Genomic DNA, 25,819 nt, shown 5'->3' on the forward strand with positions numbered 1-25,819 from the left:
TCTTCCTTCCTTCCTGAAATCAAATATATATATTTAAAATTGCAATAGGTCAAGACAGTGATACAGCACTAACTCTTCTCTGACAGGAACTACTATAAGAGCAATGTAAGGGACTATCTGTTTTTCTCAAGACCACAAATAAGTCTGAGAATTCTTCATGATGTAGATAAACCTTTTAATACTGGATATCCTTACATAAGAAGTAGTAAGAAATTTTAAAAGAATACTAAAAATCTCCTTTAGTTCAATAATTATAACAGTCTGCCTTAATTTTGCACTTAGAAGGTTATTGAACACTCTATAGAAATAAATTCTACATCCTGAATTACAGTGCAGCACATAGTTGCACCAGCTACAGGGATTTAAAGGGCATTCCAGCATAAGACAACCACATAAAAGATGGACTAGAAAAAAAAAGACTAGAAAAATTATAGCTAACAATATTATAATCTTACCAGAGAAACATACACTTAATGCACAAACAATGTACCTAAGAAGTACAGTTCAACTTGACATATAACTGGCTATTCTTTAACTCTGATCAAGCAAAATCCCCAGCAAGCCCCAGCAGTAGCAACAATAACAGTAGCAATCCAGTTAGTACAGAACTGTAGCCTTATGTAATACTCACTTTCCCAGGAATCCCAAACAAATGCCCCTGATGGTGCAAGGACAGAAATCTGACAAGGAAGGTACAAAGCCAGTGGGGGACTGGCTTTCTGACAAACAGCATGGTCAAAAGGGAACAAACATATAAACATGTAGATACCAAAACCCCAATGGAATAGGATCATGATAAGATAAATCAAAAGAAAGGTGAAGAGACTCAAATTATAAATTATGGGGCCATAGCTACCACACACAGGATGTAGTGGAATGGCAACACAAGAAGCAAATAGTGAGAGACACAGCAGTCACACACATGTACCTCGGTACTAAATCTTGCAACAAAAAGCATTATATAATCCCAACTGTCCTTAACTGATTACTTCTATCTTAAACTCAGTAACAAATGCTGCTCAGTAACAAATAACAAAGCCAATAAGCAAAACATAAGTTTTAAAAACTGTTTCTTTTTTCGGGTGTTAGCCAAGAAACTTTGTGTCAAATCCTAAAACAAAATTATAACCTTGCATGACTGTTATTCATCAACTGTATATTACATTCCATGGGAAAAAATAGATAATTTATGACTCTCAAAATGTGATAAATACAGCTATTTGGTGTGCTTTGGATATCAAATATAGACTTAATCCTATTTCTTACTCTTATTCAAATTATGTACATCTCCCAAAATCATTACTGAGTTTAAAATAAATTGAAATGTTTTTCAAGCAAGCAATAATTTCAACATAGATTTTCAATACAAGTAATCAAACCCAAGATTATAACTTTATCAAGGAATTTCCTTTCTGAAATAGTGAGAACTCACTAATCTTTCAAAAGTATAATATTTTAAAATCTATGCATTATTGCTACTGATTTCAGGTCAACACAAAAGCAAAGGGAGCCATGTATTCAGGAGAGTATGTAAGGGGTGTGTGTGTGTGTACACTTATACATATGTACTGTGGGAGAAAGAGATACAGTGCAAAAATGAAGGAAGACACAAAAACGCACATAATCTAATCTTGAGACTCTGGTCATTGTTAATTCTGATGTAAAGAATTTACCCATTTGTCTTATTAGAACAAGAAAATATAAATTAATATCAAGATAAGAGAAAACAAGTGAATGGGTAATCAGCCCGTTATCACCTTCAGAATAATGAAAGAAAACTGTGAGGGTTGAACTGTGTTTTTTTAGTTTCTTGAAATAAATCAAATTTCTATGGATAAAGAATAAGAGAAATAATAACTTCTAGAGGAAAGTATCAGGTCTACCACTAATCCAAAAATTTACAACTTAATAAATAACTTGTGAAAATAGTCTAATATTTCCCAACCTTCAAGAAAATAAAAATATTTCTAAGAATCAGGCTCCAAAGAGCCATACAGATTAGTGACTTCATTCTGTCACTGTCAGTCTCTCTGTTCAGAAGAATATGGGCGATTAATGAAGTTCCACTGGAAGAACTGCTTTTACAAACTTGTGAATTTATGTTAAATATGTGGTAGGTGTAAAAGAAGAGGTCAAAAGGCATATGCTTAATCTCTAGTATAATACACCCTAATGAAAGAAAAAAAGACAAAAACAATTCCAAGAGAACTGTCTGACTAGATCTGTTCAAACACAGCATGTTTTGAAGAATTCAAAGTTAGAGCTCATAAGTATCATATCCAAATCTCCTAAACTGCCTTCAAAATGTGGTCTATGCACTGATATATGTAATAGCCTGCTTTTCTACAATACAAATTGTAAAAGTTGCAAAATGCATAGCCCAAAGGAACATCAGCTCAACATACAGGTCTGAATCAATGAAAAAGTATTCACTCCTTGAACTTGAGGCTCATCTGTTCTTTACATAGATAAATAATTAAGAAGCAAGTGGCTTTTTGTACTCTCTTGATTAACCAGTAGAAATTTTAATATCTTAATCAATGAATGCTTTCTTTCTAACCAATAATGATGACATCCATGGCTTCCCAATTTATTCCCATTCTGTATTGCCTTTTAGAGACTACAACAATGAATTTACACTGACTTAGAAAAAAGTGGATAATAAAGTAACATCAAGCACTCATGAACCTACATTCAGAGAACCAGATATACTGAAGAGCATGCCTTCAAAAATATTTAAGTTTTTAAAACCATACTTTAGCTTTTCGAAAAAGTGAAACCCTATTCAGCTTCCCCTTCCTTACCTTTCCAACTCAGCGATCTTTTTATCTTTGTCATTCTTCTCATTTTCCACCTCCTTCAAGATTTCCAAGAGGCGGTCAACTTCTGCCTGGGCCTTGCTAGATTCATCTTTGTACCTGGCAATCTCTCTCTCCAATTGCTGTATTCGGTCACTCATCTCTGGACTAGCTCTGGCTTCCAATGTTGCCTCATGTGCCTACAAAGAAAAGTGTTCAAATTCTATCAGATATACATACAATGTGGTGGACAAACAATGCCCCAAAGAACTATCTATATATCAATAAGATATTATCAAACATCTAATAGCTAGTCTTCAATTTATAAAGTTTTTCTCTGCTTAAATATTACATAGATAAATCAACCTTTACACCTCAAGGAACTAGAAAAAGAAGAATAAATAAAACCCAAAGGAAGGAAATAAAGATCAGATTAAAAAAATAAGAAAAATAAAAACTAAAAAGACAATAGGAAAGATCAATTAAGATAAGAGCTGGTTCTTTGAAAAGATAAACAAAATAGATGAAACTTTAGCTAGACTAGTCAAGAAAAAAAGAGAGAACATTCAAATAAGTAGAATAAAAGAAGTTACAAGTGGTACTACAGAAATACGAAAGATCATATGAGACTACTATGTAAAATTATACACCAATAAATTAGACAACTAAGAGGAAATGAATGAATTTCTATAAACATACAACCTTCCAAAACTGAACAATGAAGAAGTAGAAAATCTGAATAGATTGCTTACTAGTAAGGAAAGTGAATCAATAAACATGAACTTCCCCCCCAAAAAAGTACAGAGCCAGGCAGCTTCACTGGTGTTTAGTCAATTAAACTCTTTTATTAAAAAGAAAAAAGTGTTCTCACCACACATAAAAAGGTAAATATATATGATGATGGATATGTTAACTAGCTTATTGGGGTAATCATTTCACAGTTATACATATATCAAATCATCATGTATACCTTGAATATATATAATTTTTATTTGTCAATTCTATCTCAATAAAGATGAAAAAAGAGTCAAAAATGTATATTATAGGGCAATCATTTTGTTTAAGAAATACAAATTTCTAAGAGAAGAAAGAAATAAAATCATATAAAATGTTCAATTAAAACAGACAAGGCAGAAAAGATATGAAAAAAGACATGAAGAACAAACAAAACAGAGGCTGGACAGTGTGGTTCAGTGGCTGAGCATCAACTATGATGCAGGAGGTTATAGTTTGATTCCCAGTCAGGGCACATGCCCAGGTTGCAGCTCAATCCCCAGTAGGGGGCATGCAGAAGGCAGCCAATCAATGATTCTCTCTCATCATTGATGTTTCTATCTTTCTCTCCTTCTCCCTTCCTCTTTGAAATCAATAAAAATATTTTTTAAAAAAACAAACAACAAAATAAATAGAAAACTACAATAGCAATCTCCTTCTTGAAGTAGGGCATTGTGGAAGTAGTATAATAGAGAAGCATCAGTAATTAATTAAAATAAAAAAGGAGCACTCATCCAGAATGAATTAAGAGAAAATATGAAGTGAAAATGGCCATGGGCAGAAAAACAGATAATAAGTCGCAGTTGGCAAAAGCCATCGACTTCTTTCACTCAAAAATAACTTTTTTTCATGAACCTAAATATTAACTCTAAAATATCAGAGATCATATAAATGACCAGCTGTAGAATCATCATGATAAAAGATTAAAGAGAAAGAAATAACCCTATCGGGTTTAGCTCAGAGGCTGGAGCATCAGCCTTCAGACCAAAGGGTTGCTGGTTTGATTCCCCTTCAAGGGTATGTACCTGAGTTGCAGGTTCCATCCCTACCCTTGGTCAGGCACATGCAGGAAGCAAGTAATCAACATGTCTCTCTCATGTCAATGTTTCTCTCTATTTCTCTCCCCCTCCTGCCTCCCTTCCACTCTCTAAAAATCAATGGAAAAAAATCCTCAGGTGAGGATTAAAATATAATAAAAATAAATAAGTAAATAAATAAACAAACATAAAATGTGGGATTGTCATAAACAGGAAAGTTTGGGATGATAATGAAACATTGTTCTTAATAGTTACCACTCAGTTTTATTAACCCTAAAGATATCTAACAGCTTTACCTTCAATATTCAGATATTAAATTAAAAATTACCTCCACCTTTTCAGTGAGAAAAAAACACCAACTATCAAATCTGAATTGGTTATAAACAGAATCCTTAATCTCAAAAAAAAAGTACTTTCCTATTTGTGCAAAAGTAACTTTAAGATACTGAATTTTCTTCCTTTCATTAGTTTTAGAATTTAAGTTTACTTTTTGGTATACCCTATATGATGATTCATTATGAAAATATTATGTTGAAAACACCCAATATATGAAAAGATTATAAAACTTGAAATCTCAAGAGTAGGCTGTACCCCCTTTTTCATTACTAATCATGTGAACTGGACACAGCTACTATAACTGTTCAAAAGTCTCAGTTTCAGTTCTCATAGAGTAGATAGCTCAGAGATAATAAGTAGGGAAGTGCTTTGAAAACTATAAAACTGCCATAAAATATTAGAGAGGCAAAAAACAAAGAAATGATATCCTAAATTCACCAGTGTGAGTCACTATCACTGTTAAGAATCTTCTAGAAAACCTAATGCCAATGGAAGAAAAATATCAGATAACTGAGATTATTACATTGTGGCCTTATATTTCATCCATAAGGAAGCTGCATATTTTAATTTTCTTCTGAACTGTCAATTTTCTAAGAGCTTGTGGATTCTCAGGAGTAAAATAAAATAGGGTAAGAATCCTATATAATAAAGAGCTAATATGCAAATGGTCATCACACCCTCGCCAGGGCCAGGGGATCTGAGGCTGCGCTCCCCCACCCAGCGGGGATTGATGGGGTACCTGAGGCAGTGCCCCCCACCCAGCGGGGCTTGACAGGGGACCTGAGGCTGCGCCCCTCACCCAGCAGGGGTTGACGGGGGACCTGAGCCTGCACCCCCCACCCTGCGGGGCTTGACGGGGGTGGGGCCGGCTGGGTCTGGGTCTCGCATGATTTTGAGGCACGCGCAGGGACTTGACTCTGGGTCTCGCAGCGTGCCCCACACTCTGACAGGAGGGAGATTTTCATATACATTTTACTAATTTTCTTTCATCTCTGACACTTCTATTATAGACAAAGGGCAACTAGCAATATTAAAATATTTCCTCTAATTAATTCCCTTTTAATGTGCACGAATTTCATGCACCAGGCCACTAGTTCTAAGATAATTAATCAAGGTACAAATGGCATTTTGAACTTTAGGGGATTATCACTCCACTGGTAAGTTATTACATATGCACATTGTGGAGTTTTCTGATATGTTCTTATTAAAAGCAAAGCCAGAAAATGGAAAATTTTTCTTGAACCTTTTTCAACTGTGATTCCATTTTCAGACATTCCTCCTTCTTCTGCTCCAAAGCAATCTCTAGTGTCTTTAGGCGTGAGTCCTTTTTCAGTCCTGAGGAAGCCAGGGAAGAAGCATGCTCTTTCAGATCCAAGAGTGAAGCCTAAAGAAAGCAATATACAACTAGAATAAATATTAACTACAAATAAAATGGAGATTTAAATTTTTAAATTTATATCCTTGGCAGCTAGTAGTTTCTTTCTGTTATCATACAGTGACATATTTCTATTTCAAGAACATGAAATATAAAACAATATTCACTTTCCCTAGCCAGTTGGGCTTAGAGGATAGAGCATCAGCCCAGGTCCTGGGTTTAATTCCGGTGAAGGATACATACCATGGTTGCAGGCTTGATCCCTGGCCCTGGTCAGGGAGCGTGTGCAGAGGCAACCAATTGATGTGTCTTTCTCACATCAATATCTCTCTCTCTCTCTCTCTCTCTCTGTCTCTCCCTCTCCCTGCCACTCTCTAAAATCAATGGAAAAATGTCCTCAGATGAGGATTAATAACAAAAACAACAACAAAAAATTCACTTTAACATTCAAGTCCTAACTAAAATAAGATGAATTCCCAAGAAATACCAATTGAATAATGGTCTAATGAGTTCAACCAATATATATCCATTCCCACAGAATAAATGGAAGTAGATCAAGCTATGTGAATGTAAGTAGTCAACCTCAGTAGTTACACTGACTTAAATATAAAATATGTTTCCCTTTTAGAAGAAAAATTCTACTAGAAACTTAAATTTCCATAAATTTTATTAAAAATTTTAGAAAGAAAATCCCGAGGATGTTCCTAAATCTCATGCATTATTACCTGAAGACAAGGCATTAGCCATTTTTGCTATTTATATCACATTAACAGGATTCTCCAAAAACAAAATAAAAGTAGATTAAGTCAACATTTAACATTGCTCTGCCAATGGTAAGAGCTGTTGTAAATAAATTATTCTCCTTTTGTATATTCCTTTCATCTATCACCTTTCTTACCATTAGCACAATATTGCTCCAAATGTAACTGGGCTTCCGTTATTTTAGGATCTTTAAAAATGTCACTAACAAGTAAGAAATCAATTCCTACACTGAAAGAGATAAGACATGGGAATTAAATGATCCAATCTACTAGGCCTCTGCAAAGCTTCCTTAAATATACCCAAAGGCCTCCCCAAAGGCCTGCTATAGGAATATTAAGAAAATCATCCAAACACTTTTTTATATGTATTAACACCAACAGCATATACACACAATGCACTGACTAAGCAAACCAAATAATTCCATTTTGGTGATCTTAACCTCTTTTTCTGAGAGGTCGCCTTGCAATAAGCTGACTTTTTCTTTCAAGTCTTTAAGATCTTTTTTATAGTTATCAATTTCCTCTTGCTTCTCTCGCTCATCTCTGTCTCGCTGCTCCTTTAAGCGTTCAATTGTCCGTTCCTGGTGAGAGAGCACATCAATACATGAGAAAATTCCTTTCATACTTTTACCATAAGACTATAATTCAACTCTTATCAGATAAAATTTCACACTTCCATCTCCCACTCAAAAGACAGTGATAAATTGTCAATAATTTACTTTGTAAAAAATTCATCCTTCCTACATACCTTGCTATAACAAAGATCTGGCTTTGTTATTTTGATTCCCTTGGGTTTCTTTTCACATAATGTCAACTAGTATTAGATATCCCTAATGTATGTATTCTTTTAGAATAATTCCCTTTATTCAACTCCCAAATATATGTTGCCTACAAGGCAACGGAAACAACTCACAATTCGAATACCAAAAAAAAGGCGGGGGAGGAGAGAGGTTGGGGAGTTTATACATTGAGTTTAAAACATAAAAAGGATAAAGAAAAGAGAAACCATTAAAATTTGTTGTCAACAGATACTCAGGAAGTTTGAAGTTAAGTAATTAAAGTATATCTCTGAGTATTATTTACCAGTATATTCAGGAATCAAGCCTTGGTTCCTGGCAGGCAACTTGAAACATTGTGAGTCTAAGAGGCTTAAGGAGAGGCTCCATATCTAGGGAGAAGAGGCTTAAGGAACAGTGACCCTATTCCTTTAAAAATATCCAGTTAAGCCCAGCCAATATGGCTCAGTGGATGAGTGTTGACCTATGAACCAGGAGTTCACAGTTCAGTTCCAGTCACAACACATCCCTAGGTTGCAGGCTCGATCCCCAGTAGAAAGCATGCAAGAGGCAAGCCGATCAATTATTCTCTCTCATCATTGATATTTCTATCTCTCTCTTCCTCTCCCTTCCTCTCTGAAATAAAAAATATTTTTTAATTAAAAATATCCAGTTAAAATGCCCCACTAAGAGTCCTTAAACATCCTTCATTACCACTCATGTTGGGCTACTTTTTTTTATTTATTTAGTCAACCATTATTAAAACATTGGTTTGTTCATAAAGGCAAAATGAAGTAGCAAGGCCAAAACTAGAAAAAGAACAAATACATTCACTGTATTAATAATTGAAACCCACAAATATATTAGGTACCAATGCAACATAATAAAGGACAACTAGCCCTGATCGGTTTGGCTCAGTGGCTAGAGCGTTGGCCTTCGGACTGAAAGGTCCCGGGTTTGGTTCCAGTCAGGGGCATGTACCTTGGTTGCGGGCACATCCCGAGTGGGAGGTGTGCAGGAGGCAGCTGATCGATGTTTCTCTCTCATCAATGTTTCTAATTCTCTATCTCTCTCCCTTCCTCTCTGTAAAAAATCAATAAAATATTAAAAATAAATAAATAAAATAAAGGAGAACTAATTATATATTGCTTCCTAATGATCAGTGTCTGTTATTCCCATATCCCCAAATTCTAGTTGACCATATATAAAAATAACTTTTCTTTTTCTTCACAAGATCGTAAATGGAGCCCTACCTGGTTTGGCTCAGTGGATATAGAGCATTGGTATATTGACTTAAGGGCACTGGGTTCAATTCTGGTCAAGGGCACATACCACGGTTGCAGGTTCGATTCCCACCACACACCCTGGGTGGGGCACTTGCGGGAGGCAACCAATGGATGTCTCTCACATGGATGTTTCTCTCTCTTTGTCTCTCCCCCTCTCTTCCACTCTCCCTAAAAAAGCAATGGAAAATATCCTCAGGCCCTACCTGGTTTGGCTCAGAGGATAGAGTGCTGGCCTGTGGACTGAAGAGTCCGGGTTCAATTCCGGTCAGGGCACATGCCCAGGCTGCAGCTCAATCCCCAGAATGAGACAGCCAATCAATGGTTTTCTCTCATCATTGATGTTTCTACCTCTCTCTCTCTCTCCCCCTTCCTCTCTAAAATCAATAAAAATATATTTTAAAAATGTATATCCATGGGTAAAGATTAACAAAATAAACAAACAAACCAAAAATAAAGATCATAAATGGGGAACATATGGCTAATTCTAGAAATTTCAACCACTGCCCTGTAGTGTAGCATCCATCTTGCCTAGGGACAAATACTTAAAATGCAATAATGAAATAGATTTCTTTTCCCTTACACTATGTATGTCAGAACAGTTCAGGGAGCTCTTTTCCCTTTTGCCCAAAGGGATTTCTTCAGTATTCTATATCCAAGTCTCATCACTAGAAAAAAATATTAGATTAATGAGAAAGCAGAAGAAATGTGTCTGTGAACAGTCTGGACCAATCACTCACTTTCTCTGCCAGGGCCTCCTCCAAAGTTGTCAAGGCAGTATCAGTGTTGGTGGTATCAGCCTGCAAGGATTTGACTCGTTCTTTCAAGCTGCTCATCTGTTTTTCCTTATCTCTAAGTTGCTCTTGAAGATTTTCAATCTGAGTGGACATATATATTTAAGGAAGAAAAAATAAATTAAAATAGTCACAACAAGAATAATTTTAAGTTGGAAACAGGTAGATCAGGACTGCTATGAGTGTGTTGTCTCTAGAAATAATTTAATCCTAAAGATTTCAGAACTGCAAGCAAAACTTTAAACCCAGAATTTATAACCAGAACAGAGAAAAGATGCACATACACATATACATGAATCTCTAAAGAAATAAAGTAACAAGGGAGAAAAGACCTATCATAGAGAGATGTGGATAGAGAGAGGAATTATGGAGAGGAAAGCCATGAAAAACTGAAATACTTCCAAAATGATAGCGTAAATTCCCAGAGGAATGGCTTCACAAATAATAGAGGAAGGACAGAGAATGGAACAGTTAGACAGTAAGAAAAACAAATCAACCGTATAAAGAAAAATTATTTGTGGTTTTTCTATAATTTTTGTTGAATTTATTGGGGTGGCATTGGTTAATAAAATTATATAGGTTTCAGGTATATAATTCTATAGTACATCAACTATATATGGTATTGTGTGTTTACCAAGGAAAAACTATTCTTAACTCATACTATTAAGTTAGATTTTTATATCATCTTTTATCTAAACATCAATTTAGCATAAGCTCTTTAAGGGCCTGCTTTATTCCGCAGAGGGGAAAAAAAAGAAGTATCTGTCGCAGCGATGGCAAACCTTTTGAGCTCGGCGTGTCAGCATTTTGAAAAACCCTAACTTAACTCTGGTGCCATGTCACATATAGAAATTTTTTGATATTTGTAACCATAATAAAACAAAGACTTATATTTTTGATATTTATTTTATATATTTAAATGCCATTTAAGAAAGGAAAATCAACCAAAAAAATGAGTTTGCTTGTCATAGGTTCACCATCACTGGTAGAGTCAATGAGAATTCTTACAAGCAGAACAAATAATAAAAGCAACAAGATTTGGTAAATTTAGAATAGAGTGCCATACATACTGTCAGGCTTGGATTTTTAGTCTTTAACAAAGAAATAAACATACAGGTAAACCACTGGTAAGCCTGCAATAGGTTCCAGTCTTGTCAATAAAAGACCAAACCATGAGAGAAAAGACCATCACAAATGAAAAGCATTGGTTTTCCTTTAGTTTAATCAGAAACTACTACTGGAATCTCACATGGATTAGTATTTAGGTTGATATCACAACCACTCAAGAAAATTTTGCCACTTAAAAATCTAGTGCATATTTCATATACATACAGAATGCAATGCCCTGGTGTTTACATGTTTAACCAGATATGCAGGTCATTCCAGTTGCTAAGGTATAAACCTTATATGCACAAACAACAAAAGGATATGGTCATGCTGTTGACTAAAGTGCAGTACAAGAACCATTATTTAAAATGAAATTTCACAGAACCAACTATTATATACAAGAAAACAGAGATTTGTTTTATGAGGTCACCTAATATAAAAATAGCCCTTACATGTATAAGAATAACACCCTTCTTTCTCCTCCATTATTACTATCTAAGAAAGAATTTAAATTAAATTGTCAACAATTCTACTTGTATGATTTACATGTAGTCAAACTATTAAAAGAATCCATTATTCTTTGCTGGCAAAAACCTTTCCTAATAATGCTCAGGTGCAAAAGCTGCTAAACAAGGTAAAATTCCCATTAACAAGTTCTCCCTAAACTACTTTCTTCTTCAAATACCCAGGTACTTAAACTGACTGACTGTTGTGGGGCTGGAGGGGAGGAAAAAGATGTCTATCCTTGAACTCCTACTTACTTTTAAAGTAGAGGAATAAATACTCCATAGTGAAAGGCACTGACAAAATGAAGAAAGGACAGTGGACACTAAAAATACCTCCTTTGGGTAAGTTGCCTTCAGTGAGGAAGACTTGAAATAGACATGTGTGTGCAAACTAGCTGCGTAAGCATGCAACAAACCCAAAAGGTGTTGCGTGTGATGTGTGGGAGAAGTGTGTAGAAAAATATTTTTTCCTTTATCCAGTTTCATGATGGGTAACAGCTGAGCTCTACTGAAAGCTCCTATTATGTATCTTCACTTTGCTCGTGATTCAAAATTGTGCTTTTTTAATCAAGGATCTCTGGTTTATATGTGTTACTAACCAGCTGGTATATGAATGCTACCACATTATTCTTGCCATTATTCTTTTTTTCACTAATCTAATGTTGCGGCTATAAAAGCTGTTACCCTGAAAGTCCATATCATATCATTTTAGTATTTATTACATATTTCAATACAATTTATAGTGGAGATCTTATTCTATACTCTTTAATTATCCACAGGATCTGAAATATATGACTTACAAAATGTTTTGAATACAACAGTCAAAAGAAAAACTGAATCTATTATCCACATCTAAAAGAGAAACTTGCAAATTGACCGCACCTTTGCTACCCCCCAAGCCATGCCCACCAGCCAATCAGAGTGACTATATGCAAATTAACCCAACCAAGATGGCAGCCAGCAGCTATGGAGCTGAAGCAAGCAGGAGACTTGGTTGCCCCAGCGATGGAGGAAGCCAAGCTTCCCGCCTGCCCTGGCCAGCTGTGGCCTCTGCTCAAGGCAACAAAGTTTCAATTATAGAAGATAAATAAATCCCAGATACCTGCTTCCAGCCAGGCTCCACTGGGAGCATGGGTGGCTGGGGGCTATAGGGACCCTAATGGGGGACTCGGCCAGCCTGCAAACAGCCATCAGCCCCTCACCCAGGCTGGCCAGGCACCACAGCGGGACCCCCACCGTGATCCGGGACACTCTTCAGGGCAAACCAGCCAGCCCCCACCCATGCACCAGGCATATAATAAAAAGGCAATATGCAAACTGACCCTACCAATGGAACGACTGGGAATGACTGGTCACTATGACACACACTGACCTTCAGAAAGCAGACGCTCAATGCGGGAGCTGCCCCTGGTGGTCAGTGCGCTCCCACAGGAGGAGCTCTGCTCAGCCACAAGCCAGGCTGCCAGCACAGCAGTGATGGCGGGAGCCTCTCCCACCTCCTCAGCAGTGCTAAGGCTGTCCGACCGCAGCTTAGGCCTGCTCCCCACTGGCAAGTGGGCATCCCCCAAGGGCTCTTGGGTTGCCAGAGGGATGTCTGACTGCCAGCGTAAGCCCGATCCCCCGGGGAGCAGGCCTAAGCCAGCAGGTGGACATCCCCTGAGGGGTCCCAGTCTGCGAGAGGGCACAGGTCGGGCTGAGGGACCCTCCCCACCCACAATTGCACAAATTTTTGTGCACCGGGCCTCTTGTCCTATATAATCCTATATAATAAAGAGCTAATATGCAAATGATCATCACACCATCACGCTGTCACGCTGTAACAGCTCAGACACTCAAAACTGGGGAGAGAGGAATGGGGACCAGCCAGGCACAAATGAGCTCACGAAAGAGGAATGGGGACCAACCAGGCACAAATGAGATCACATGAGAGGAATGGGGACCAGCCAGGCTGCGGCCTGGGAGAGGGACAAGCCGCCTGCCCTGCAGTCCCAGGCGCTAGCAGCTGCACCTGCGCCTGCAGCCCAGGAGAGGGACAAGCAGCCCACCCCGTGGTCTGGGCGCCAGCACCTGTGGCCTGGGCAAAGCAGCCTGCCCACAGTCTCCTGCAGCTGCAGCCAGCCCAAGTGCAGCTGGCTTGGGTCCTGGGTGCCTGTAGCCGGCCAGAGGGAAGGAACCCCGGGTCCTGGGTGCTGGAGGAGGGAATTCTGGGTCCCAAGTGCAGGGTGAGGCAGAGGCAGTTAGGGGTGATCAGGCCATCATGGGAGCAGTTAGGGGCAATCAGGCCAGTAGGGGAGCAGATAGGGCAATCAGGCAGGCAGGCAGAGTTGGTTAGGGGCAATCAGTCAGGCAGGCAGAGGAGTTAGGGGCGATCAGGCAGGCAGGCAGGCAAGGGGTTAGGAGCCAGCAGTCCCGGATTGCGAGAGGCAGTCGGATATTCCCCGAGGGGTCCCAGATTGGAGAGGGTGCTGGCCAGGCTGAGAGACGCCCCTTCCATGTACGAAATTCATGCACCGGGCCTCTAGTACTTGAATAATAACAATAAAGATGATTGTTTGGAATCAAATTAAGTGTAAATAATACTCCTTTAAATATGCTCAGAATATCTAAAAAAAAAACCCACAACAAACCAAAAACCCACAACTCTCCATTTTGTAGAAACAGAACCCCTAAAATACCAACATGAGACCAATAACAACAATAATAATAATAATAATGGTGGTGGTGAGGAGGAGGTAGTGATGATAACAAGGACCACTAACATACACAAAAAGAGAGAGTAGTATGTTATGTGGCAGACACTGTTGTAAGAACTTTATATATAAACTATTTAAGCATCACCACAAAACTGTGAGGTAACTACTAACCAATCTAGCTACAGAAACCTACTCTTAATCACTATGCTATAAATAATGTTTTATTATGAAAAAAAAGAAAAAACCAGTCACACAAAGATGACTCAAGCATCTTCCATAAACTATTCCTTATTATTAAAGAGCATTTATTAATAAACACAGTATCTTATTCCTATGGTTATTTATATTAAAATGTTATTAGCACCCCAGCTGGTTTGGCTCAATGGATAGAACATCAGCCCGAGGAGTGGAGGGTCCCAGGTTCGATTCCAGGCAAGGGCACATACTTCAGTTGCAGGCTCCAGCCCTAGTCAGGGCACGTGCAGGAGGCAACCAATCAATACATATCTCTCACTTCGATGTTTCTCTTTCTGTCTCTCACCCTCCCTTCCACTCTCTCTAAAAATCTAATTAACAATTAAATTGTTAATCCTTGGCTGAGGATTAACAAAAAAATAAAAATTAAGTTAAATAAATGTTATTCCCTTCTAAAGCCAAGAATAAAGGGTGGAGGTACAAAACCACTGCAAATGCAAAAGTACATCTTCCATGGGAGTAACATATATCTAAACACAATACACTAAAATGGCAGACAGAGCCAAAGATACCTGATATTAGGATTCCAGCATCACATTATTAAAATAGTCTGTACAGCCTGACTTCAAGGGCTAGAAGCCAGTTTATTCATATACATGGAATAAGGAGCAATCGACAATAAAATAGCTAAAAAGCTTTTCTTCTTTTACTTAAATAACTTATTTTGAATAATATTGAAAATTAATAAAATAATTTTTGCATAAAATGATATATTTTACCATTCTATAGGCTTTTTTCTACTTTATGTATACCCTATCTGATACAGAAAAAATAATGCACTAAGTACCTATTAGCATGTATTTAACTTCTACATGAGTTAAGTTTTGTAGAGATTGAAGGAATTGGTGTTTATTCTATATATTTGTGTCCATGATGATAAATGAGGGGGAGGATCAACCGGGTTTATACATACACTTTATTATCATAGAGAACAACTAACAATAAAGACTTCAAGAAAGAGCCCGGCCAGTGTGGCTCAGTGGCTGATTACTGACCCATGATCCAGAAGGTCATAGTTCGATTCCCAGTCAGGGCACATGCACAGGTTGCAAGCTCGATCCCCAGTAGGGGATGTGCTGGAGGCAGCCGATCAATGATTCTCTTTCACCATTGATGTGTCTATCTCTCTCTCCCTCTCCCTTCCTCTCTCTGAAATCAATAAAAAATATTTACAAAAAAAAAAAGAATTCAAGAAGGACATATTTTTAAAATAACCATTTAGAGAGAAAAGATGAATTCAAGGAGGACATATTTTTTAAATAATCATTTAGAGAAAGAAGACATTTATCTTAAAATGACCTCTCTAGTCATAATATAGTTCAGTTAAATGGATTGAAAAGAAAGTAGAAATAATATAATTATTGTACTTGAGGTTTTCTTTTCCTCATACAATTTTTATTTTACAATTAAAGAGAAAAACAAATAAACCAGAAGACTAATGGCAAATGCATGCTACATGTGAATTAATCAGATCTGCATACCAATTCCACACTGGCACAGATTTCTTGACATCTTTGGGTTTGGCTTTTATCAGCATTGCCTGCTGTCAAAAACTACCATGTTTTATGTGAGTGATTTATTCCTCAGAGTGAAGTAGAACTGATTCCTCTGCCTTTGAGGCCCTAATCACTGAAGATAGAAGAGACTTCCTTGGGGATACAGTTCTAAGGACAAGAAATCTCAAAACACTTCTTACAATCACCTGGCTACTTTAAACATCATTTGAGGGAAAGAATTTTTTGATGATGCCTCCACAATTGTTCTAAGCAGCCATCAGCATCAAATTTATTGTGTGAAGCAAGTTATTCCCCAAGGCTCTGACCTTTTGTTGTCTTGATTAATAATACCTTTCAGTATCAGTGTGGATAAACTAATCAGCTGGCACAGAGAGATCTACAGGAATTAGTAGAATCTATAAAGGAAATATTCCCTAAGTCCCCTAATATCTAAGCAATTGTTTGTCTACCACTCTACACTCTGGGGAAATGTAAGAATAAGGCACAATTATAATTTTTTAAAATGAGCAGGTTTTGCCCAGACTATTTACAGGGTGGGGCAAAAGTAAGTTTACAGTTGTTCATATGGAAAATAATGCAATTAACAAATAAAAATCTATAATAATAAATGCATAATATGCTAACCAGACCAGACGTCCTTCTGGACAACCTTTCAGATGAAGCCCGGGCTGCAAAGGAAGCCCAGGTCCCGGGTGCCTGCCAGCGGCCAGAAAGAAGCCCAGGTCCCTGCCGGAAGCTGAAGGGAAGCCCGGGTCCCAGGTGCCAGAGAGATGCTGGTGCCGGCAGCCAGGGGAAGGAAGGCCTACTCTTGCAGGAATTTCATGCATTGGGTACAAGAAAAACTCTGTGCCCTGGCCAGAGTGGCTTAGTTGGTTGGAGCATCCTCCCGTGCACTGGAAGGTCATGGGTTCGATTCCTGGTTTCAGGTTCGATCCTCGGTCAGGGTGCATGTGGGAAGCAACCGATCAACGTATATCTCTCACATTGATTTTTCTTTCTCTCTCTCTCTCTCTCTCTCTTCCCTCTTTCCTCCCTCCCTTCCACTCCTCTAAAAATCAATGGAAAAAATATTCTCAGGTGAGGGTTAATAACAACAAAAAAGTAATACTTTTAATAATAAAGATAAATAAAAATAAAAAGTAATAAACTTCATCAGAGTACTACTATATTTTATTTTAAAAACTGTTCAAATTGAACTCTACAGGAAATGCAGGTATTTAGGAAAATACATCCATAGTGAACTGCTCCAGCAGATTTTATTAATTGCTAGAGGGAAAGTAAGTTCCTTAACAAGACTTGCTCATGGGACAGATAATGGATCTAGGCACCTCTTATATTAAAACTAGAGGCCCAGTGCATGAAACTCGTGCCCGGGAGCGGTCCCTAGGCTTGGCCAGCAATCGAAGCACAAGTGTCTGGCGTGGAAGGGCAGGTTCCAGCTGACCGCTGAGCCCTGGGCAGCACCTGGGCCCCTGGGCCCTTGTGCACCCCCCTCCACCTGAGTCACAGCGCCCGAGTCCCCACACGGAGATACAGTGAGTGCAGCCTGACACCGTGGGCTGGGGCACAGTGTGGGCCTCTGAGCCACCCAGCAGTGCCACACGGAAGCCAGGCGGGCAGCGTGCTCTCTCCCGGGCTGGCCTTGCAGACCAGCTCCTGTGCAAACCCACAGAGAGCCCAACTGGCCCCTGCAGTCCTGGCAGCTGCAGCCCTGCTCACCCTGAAGAGGCCACGCGGGTGCGGGGCAGGCTCCTCACGGGGTGCCTGGCACTTGAACGCAGGGGCTTCCCTGGCACACGAGCCCTGGCGCCCCAAGGAGGGTAGCAGGGGGAGTGAAAGCAAGCTCAGCAGACACCCTGCATTCTCACTGCAACTCGTCCCCATCACCCCCGCCCACAGATAGCCAACGCCCATTATGTTCCACACCACCCTCTGGTGGTCAGAGCACATCATAGCGAGCGGTTGAACTCCCAGTCTCCTGGTTGAACAACCACCTGAGGGGACAATTTGCATATTAGGCTTTTATTATATAGGATAACTGGATAATATGAAGCAAAAGCTAGCGAGACCAAAAGTGACTGCCAGTCAAACTCTGCTTAGTAGACAATTATAGAAATGGCTCAAGTACTTCTTTTTATATCTGGCAGGCATATGTAAAACCTTGACCAACCTTCCTGTACTACAATTGCTCAAAAAAACCCCAAAAAAACAGGATCCATAAATGCATAATGGCAATCTTTCTGAGACAGTAGCAATGGTGACACAGCACTTAAGACCTCAATGTACATTATCTATATGAATGGTATCCCCTGAGTTGTACAGTAACAATGACTATCTAGATAGAAGTCTTACATCAATTAGTTTACTACATTTTAGTAATGAAAGAATCAATATTTTTAAATAACTAAAGCAGACACACTAGACTTAAAGAAAGAAAAAAAAAAGCCACTATCCCTTGTATTATTTATTAACAATAAATAAGTTGAAAAAAATCAAATAATTAATAATAGAAGGCTAACTAAATTATATATGATCTGGACAGAATATTATAAAACCTGTATAATTCAAAAACATGAGGATTAAATCAACGGTATTTGAGGGAATTTTAAGAATTTAATAAAATTTTCCTCAGAAATTTGGATTTCTAAGTTAGGAGAAAAAAGTAAGGAGGTCTGACAATTACAGAAAGATAAAACAGATAAAGGACAAAATACATGTCTGATTCTTGAAGCTATTTTCTTCTAGTTAGGAAGCACCTACTGGTGTGACAGACAGAAGGAAAAACCCAAAAAGCTACTTCATCCAAGTTTGATTTAACAACTTCTTCGTGTGGTATTTCAACTTCTCATCTAAAGTTGACAGGTACCTGGGCATCTATCCAAATAGCTATTCCCACAGGTAAGAAAGCAATTCAATGCAAGTTAATTCATGTCAAATTATAAGCAATTTTAAGCATAAGAAAATATTGACTGTGTATCAAAATTTTAATCAAACATTCTTTTTTTTCAAATCCTTTGTCCCTTTCTAGATACGTATCTAGGTATTTATTACTCTGACAAGTTCCTGCTACAATGTCTCCTGAGATATCACAAAGAACATTTGTCACAATAGAAATCTGAGTGTTCTATATTAACTTTTTAATTACCAGTTCTCAAGTTTAAAATGTGTGGTGAGTAAAAACAGAAGTCAGGACATTCTGAACTAAAGCTTGCCAGACTCTGAGAATATTAATATGGCATACTATCAATAGAAAATGATAAAGATAAATAAATCCTCAAATTATTCACTAAGTTACTAAAAGTCCAAAGAAATCTACAATAGTAAAAGCGTAATATGCTAATTAGGCCAGACGTCCTTCCAGATGACTTTCTGGACAAAGCCAGGGCTGTGAGGGAAGCCCAGGTCCCAAGTGCCTGCTGGCAGCTGGAAGGAAACCTGGGTCCCAGGTGCCAGAGGGAAGCTGGTGCGGGCAGCCGGGGGAAGGAAGGCCTACTCTTGCACAGATTTTGTGCATCGGCCCTCTAGTGTTTTAATAAAAGTCAAAATGATTTCTACATTGTACAAAACATTACAATATAAGCCTTTGAATAGTTCTTATTTATATTATGCCCTAGAACTCCAAAGGATATGTTCTGTCAGGTTCAATCCTATTGCTTCCATGATAATGTTGATAAAACAAGTTTCCCCAGGCGAAAACTACAAGGCTATTTAAAAACACAAACCATCCTTATCCCAGGGAGGCAAGGTTGGTTCAATCAATATAATGTATGCACCATATTAAAACCACATGCTCATCTCAATAAATACAGAAAAATGCATTTGATAAAATCCAACAACTTTTCATGATAAAAAGACTCAATAAACTAGGAGTAGAAGAGAATGTCCTAAACCTGATAAAAGGCATCTATGAAAAATCCATAGTTAACATCGTGCTGATGAAAAATGAAAAGTCTTCCCCCTAAGATAAAGAACAAGATAAAGATGTCTGCTCTCACCACTTCTATTTACCAGTATCATTGCACTAGACAATCAGGGAAGGGCAATTAGGTAAGAAAAAATATATATTGGAAAGGAAGAAGTATAACAATCTCTATTGACAGATAGCATAACTTTATATATAGAAAATATTAAAGAATTCACTACAACACTATTAGAGCTAATAAACAAGTTTAACGAAGTTGCAAAACATAAGAGAGCAATATTTAAAAACCAGTTGTATAGCTGTATATAAAAATGATTAACCTGATAATGGAATGAAAATAATTCCACTTACAATAGCATCACAAAGAATAAAATACTTAAAAATAAATTTACAGAAGTGCAAGACTTGTACACTTAGAACTACAAAACATCAATAACAGAAATTAAAGACAACATAAGTCTAAAGACATCCTGTCAACTGAAAGACTTGATATTGTTAAGATGGCAGTATTCCCCAAACTGATAAGCAGATTCAATTCAATACCCCTAACAAAATTCTAAAGCCTTTTTTACAGAAATGGACACAGTGATCTCAAAATTCATATGGAATTACAAGGGACCCCCAAAAAGCCAAAACAATCTTGAAAAGAAACAAAGGTAAAGGATTCACAGTTCCTATTATCAATACCTACTACAAAGCTACAGTAATCAAGACAGTGTGGGATGGCACATGGATATATATATCAATAGAATAGAATCCAGAGTTCAGAAATTAACATGTCTATGGCCAACTGATTTTCAGCAAATGTCCCAAGACAACTCAATGGGGGAAAGAAGAGTCTTTTCAACAAATGCTGATGGGACAACTGAATATCCACATGCAAAATAATGAAATTGGATTCCCACGCTACTCTATATACAAAAATTAAATTGGAATGGATCAAAGACCTCAATGTAAAAGCTAAAACTATAAAACTCATAGATGAAAATGTAGGACAAAATCTTCATGACCTTAAATTGGACAATATTTTCTTAGATATAACACCAAAAGCATAAGCAACAAAGAAAAAACAAGATAAATTAGATTCATCAAAATGTAAAACTTGCATGCATACAAAGATATCAAGGAAATGAAAAGATAACCCACAAAATGGGAGAATATTTGAAAATCGCATATCTGATATGTTGGAGCCTACAGAATATATAAAGACTTTCTAGAAGTCAACAATAAAAAGACAAATAACTCAATTTGAAAATGGGAAAAGATTTGAAAAGGCATTTCTCCCAAGAAGATATACAAATAGTCAACAATGAAAAGATGTTCAACATCGTTAGTCACTAGGGAAATGCAAATTAAAACCACAATAAGAGCCCTGGCTAATTTGATTCAGTGGTTAGAGCATTGGCTCACCAACCAAAGGGTCATGGGTTCAATTCCCGGTCAAGGGTATGTACTTCAGTTGCAGGGTCGATCCCCAACCCCAACTTGGGTGCATGCAGGAGGCAATCAATCCAGGTGTCTTTCTCACATCAATATTTTTCTTTCTCTCTCCACCCCCCTTCTATTACTTCCACTCTGTCTGAAAATTAGTGGAAAAAATATCCTCAGGTGAGGATTTTAAAAAAACACAATAAGATACCAATACATACCCATCAGAATGGCTATTTAAAAAAATAAAATAAAATAACAAGCATTGGCAAGAATGTAAAATTATGGAGCCGCTTTAGAAAGTTTGGCAGTTCCTTATAAAGTTAAACATGAATTAACATCAATTCCATTCCTAGATATATATCCAAGAGAAACGAAAAGATATATTCATACAAAACCCTGTGCTTGAACATTCATAGAGTCATTATTCATAATATCTAAAAAGTGGAAACAACCCAAACTTCTATGCACTGATGAATAAACAAGGCTTTTCAAATCAGAAGAAAAAACAGCCGAGTATTTAGTAAATGTTATAAAAACGCTGGCTGGCCACATATAAAAATGAAATTCGTGCACAGGGGAGGGGTCCCCACAGCCCAGCCTGCACTCTCTCCAATCTGGGACTCCTCAGGGGACATCCCTCTAACAATCCTGGACCCTAGCTCCTAATCGCTTACCTTCCTGCCTGCCTGATTGCCCCTAACTGCCCCCACCCCACCGCCGGCCAGATGGCCCCTCACTGTCTCTGCATGCTGGCCCGATCGCCCCTAACTGCCCCCCCCTGCTGGCCTGGTCGCCCCTAACTGCCCGCTGCTGCCGTCCAGGTTGCCCTCAACTGCCCCCCCTGCTGGCGTGGTCGCCCCCAACTGCCCTCCCTGCCGGGCTGGTTACCCCTCACAGCCCCCCCACCGACCTGGTTGCCCCACACAGCCTGCTGTTCAGTCGTTTGGTCGTCCCTCACTAACCCCCCTGCCGACTCCCCCGTGGGGAGGGGGAAGAGTCCCACTGAGCCCCTTTTTCCTATGGTCTGTAAAGGCTGCAGATCTCTGTGCCTTGATATCCCCACCGCCGGCCAGATGGCCCCTCACTGTCTCTGCATGCTGGCCCGATCGCCCCTAACTGCCCCCCCCTGCTGGCCTGGGTCACTATTCCCCTTTGATTTGGTCACTATAGCAACTCCAGAGCTCAAGTTTCACGCGAAGTACATGAGGTTCCCTCCATCTTCTTCCTTATTCTTCTCCTATTCCATCTTCCTTCATTTTGTAAATATGTACCTTTGCTACACCCAGCTCCCTTATCATATGGAAATGTAACTCTGTAGCCCAGGGCTACAGAAATTTATTGAGAAATAAATAAATTTCCACCTTTTACGATACCATCTTTCATCCGTGGTTTCATTCTTTGACTCCACTGGACAAGAGCCTGGGAAGCCATCCTACTCAAGGAATACCGCGGTTCCAGTCCAAATTTCCCATTTCAATTTCATTAAGGGATCACAGAGAATTGTTAACAACAGTTACATCTCTAAAAGTTGCACTGAGAAGGTCAAATGAAGGGGAGAAAGACTTTCGTTTCATTTGTTTTTGAAACTCTTAAATTTTTTTTACCTTGAACATATATTATTTTCATGATTTTAAAATTAAGTATTTTTTTCAAACCACACTGTCATTTCTTAGTGCTTTTTTAAAAATTGAGGTATAATTAACATGTAATGTTAGTTTCAGATGTATAATATAATGATTCAATATTTGTATTCACTGTGAAATGATCACCATGAAGTCTAGTTAACATGAATTACCACATACAGTTACAGAAATGTTTTTTCTTGTGATAAAAACTTTTAAGATCAACTCTCAGAAATTTTGAAATATGCAATACAATATTATTAATTACAGTCACCACACTATACATTATATCCCCATTACTTATCTACACTAATGAAAGAGAAACATGGTAACTGGCGTATGACCGCTACCCTTCCCATTGGCTAATCAGCGAGATATGCAAATTAACTGGCAGCCAAGATGGCGGCCGGCAGCCAGGCAGCTGATGCGAACAGGGAGGCTTGCTTGCTTCAGTGACGGAGGACTCCAACGTTCCCAGTGGGGCTTCAGCCAGCCGGACCACAACATTGTATCAAATACAGACGGTAAGCAAAGGCCAGAAACCTGTTCACAGCAGCCGAGGCCTCAGAGCTAAAGCTGGCCCAGAATAAAAAAGAAAAAAGAAAAAGAGGAGCGGTTGGGAGCTTCAGTCCCAGCCTGAAAACAGCCCTCAGCCCTTCACCAAGACTGGCCAGGCACTCCAATGGGGACCCCCACCCTGATCCAGGACACCCTTCAGGGCAAACCAGCCAGCCCCACCCATGCATCAGGCCTCTACCCTATATAGTAAAAGGGTAATATGCCTCACAGCACTGGGATCAGCAGAGCCGTGAGGCCTCCCGGCACCAAGATCAGCATGACAGGGGGCAGTGCCCAAACCCCCTGATCGCCCTGCAGCTCTGTGTGTGACAGGGGACAGGGCCACAACCCCCCCGCCCCCCACAGGCCCTGCTCTGTGTGTGACGGGGTAGAGCCATAACCTCCCCATTGGCCCTGCCCTGAGTATGAGAGTGGCAGCGCCCCAACCACCTGATCGGCCCTGCTCTGTGGGTGATAGAGAGCAGCGCCCCAACCCCCTGATCTGCCCTTCCCTGAGTGTGACAGGGGGGGGTGCCCCAACTCCCCTATCGGCCCTACTCTGTGAGTGACAGGGGGGAGCTCCTCAACCCCCTGATCAGCCCTGCTCTGTGCATGACAGGGGGGAGCTCCCCAAACCCCTGATGGGCCCTGCTCTGTGCGTGACGGGGGAGGCGCCACAACCTCCCCATCGACCCTGCCTTGAGTGTGACAAGGGGTGGTGCCCCAACCCCCCAATTGGCCCTACCCTGAGCGTGACTGAGGGTGGCATTGCAACCTCCCAATCTCCACTGCTCTGTGCATGACAGGGGAAGGCACCCCAACTCCCCAATCGGCCCTGTTCTGAGCCTGACCAGGGGCTGCACCTAGGGATTGGGCCTGCCCTCTGCCACCCGGGAGCAGGTCTACGCCAGCGGGTCGTTATCTCCCGAGGGGTCCCAGGCTATGAGAGGGCACAGGCCGGGCTGAGGGACCCCCTTTCCCCCAAGTGCACAAATTTTTGTGCACCGGGCCTCTAGTTTCTTTTATAACTGAAAGTCTGCACACCCTTTGGTCCCTTTCTGAATGCTTTAAAAGAAATATTTATCTAGATTTTAAAAGTTGGGTACATTTATATTTCAAATATATTAGTGGATCTATACATTAAATCACACAAATTTCAGAAGTCAAACTTTTAGAATAGTTCTAAAACTCTCTTCCCAAACAAAGATCAAAATTATTTTTCTATTACAAAATATCTACTGGCATACTAGAAGTCAGTAGCAAAGTTATAGCCAACAGTCTAGAGCAGTGGTACTCAACCTTCCTAATGCCGCGACCCTTTAATACAGTTCCTCATGTTGTGGTGACCCCCAATTTCATTGTTACAAATTGAACATAATTAAAGCATAGTGATTAATCACAAAAACAATATGTAATTATGTATGTGTTTTCCAATGGTCTTAGGCAACCCCGGTGAAAGGGTCGTTCGACCCACAGGTTTAGACCCGCTAGTCTAGAGTGAGAATAACACAGGGCTTGACAGCAAGCTAAAACTCAAGTTGTATAACATGTTTTGCAAAGCTAAAGTGTTTCAAATTCACCAGTTAAGAAGCAATATAGGAAAGTAACAATGATTAAGGTAAAAAGAAATTAAGGTAAAAAAATAAATTCTTCCTTTCCTTGACACACGTACACTATGTTTTTTTAAATTTATTGGTGAAAGTTTTACAAAATGTCCTTCTTTTCCCCGACTGATCCCCTTTCCCTTGCTTCTGCCCACCCCCTCCCCACACTATATGTTAGTTATAGTGGCATGTTTGCTATTCAAAATTATAGTAGTATTAATCATATTGATCAAGTTGCAACCATTCCAAGTCCATATAAATACTAATTCATGTCATGCCGGAAGCCAGTCCATCCTTGCTGTTTGACACAGTCGCTGCAGGGAAGAGACATCTGCACAGCATATGTTTCGAGGGAACTGGCGTATATGGCATACTGTTCTTAATGTTTGCTCACCTTCTTGGCACTATGTGTTTTGACCAAGGTCACCTCTCCGAGAAAGGTTGTTTCCCCAGGTAGGGATTTTTCCCTGAAGTTGGGGAAGGGGTAAAACCCCTTAACTGGGTGCCAGGCGGGTAGTTGGTCACTTTGGCTATGAACAATCATGCTTAAGCTGCATGATCTTTGCTCCCTGGAATGGAGATGAGAGGCGCCCTAACCTTTGGAATGGAGATTGACAGGATTGAAGTCAACTAGTATAAGTGCGGATGTGGCAGGACAGGAGAACACAGA

At 39.3% G+C, this 25,819-nt stretch overlaps 1 protein-coding gene across 10 annotated transcripts in view; it reads right to left on the reverse strand.

Annotated features, from left to right (window-relative positions):
* Positions 1-25,819, reverse strand: part of ERC1 (ELKS/RAB6-interacting/CAST family member 1) — a 496,604-nt gene that overhangs the window by 344,196 nt on the left and 126,589 nt on the right. For all 10 annotated transcript variants that reach the window (XM_015568838.1, XM_006771286.2, XM_015568837.1 and 7 more), the window contains 4 exons: positions 9,881-10,018; positions 7,522-7,662; positions 6,189-6,329; positions 2,805-2,998 (listed from right to left, as the gene is read on the reverse strand). In XM_015568838.1, the coding sequence (XP_015424324.1) occupies positions 2,805-2,998; positions 6,189-6,329; positions 7,522-7,662; positions 9,881-10,018 (614 nt within the window). The remainder of the gene's footprint in view (positions 1-2,804; positions 2,999-6,188; positions 6,330-7,521; positions 7,663-9,880; positions 10,019-25,819) is intronic.

The sequence above is a fragment of the Myotis davidii genome, unplaced genomic scaffold, assembly GCF_000327345.1.
Source record: "Myotis davidii unplaced genomic scaffold, ASM32734v1 scaffold944, whole genome shotgun sequence".
Lineage (NCBI taxonomy): Eukaryota > Metazoa > Chordata > Mammalia > Chiroptera > Vespertilionidae > Myotis > Myotis davidii.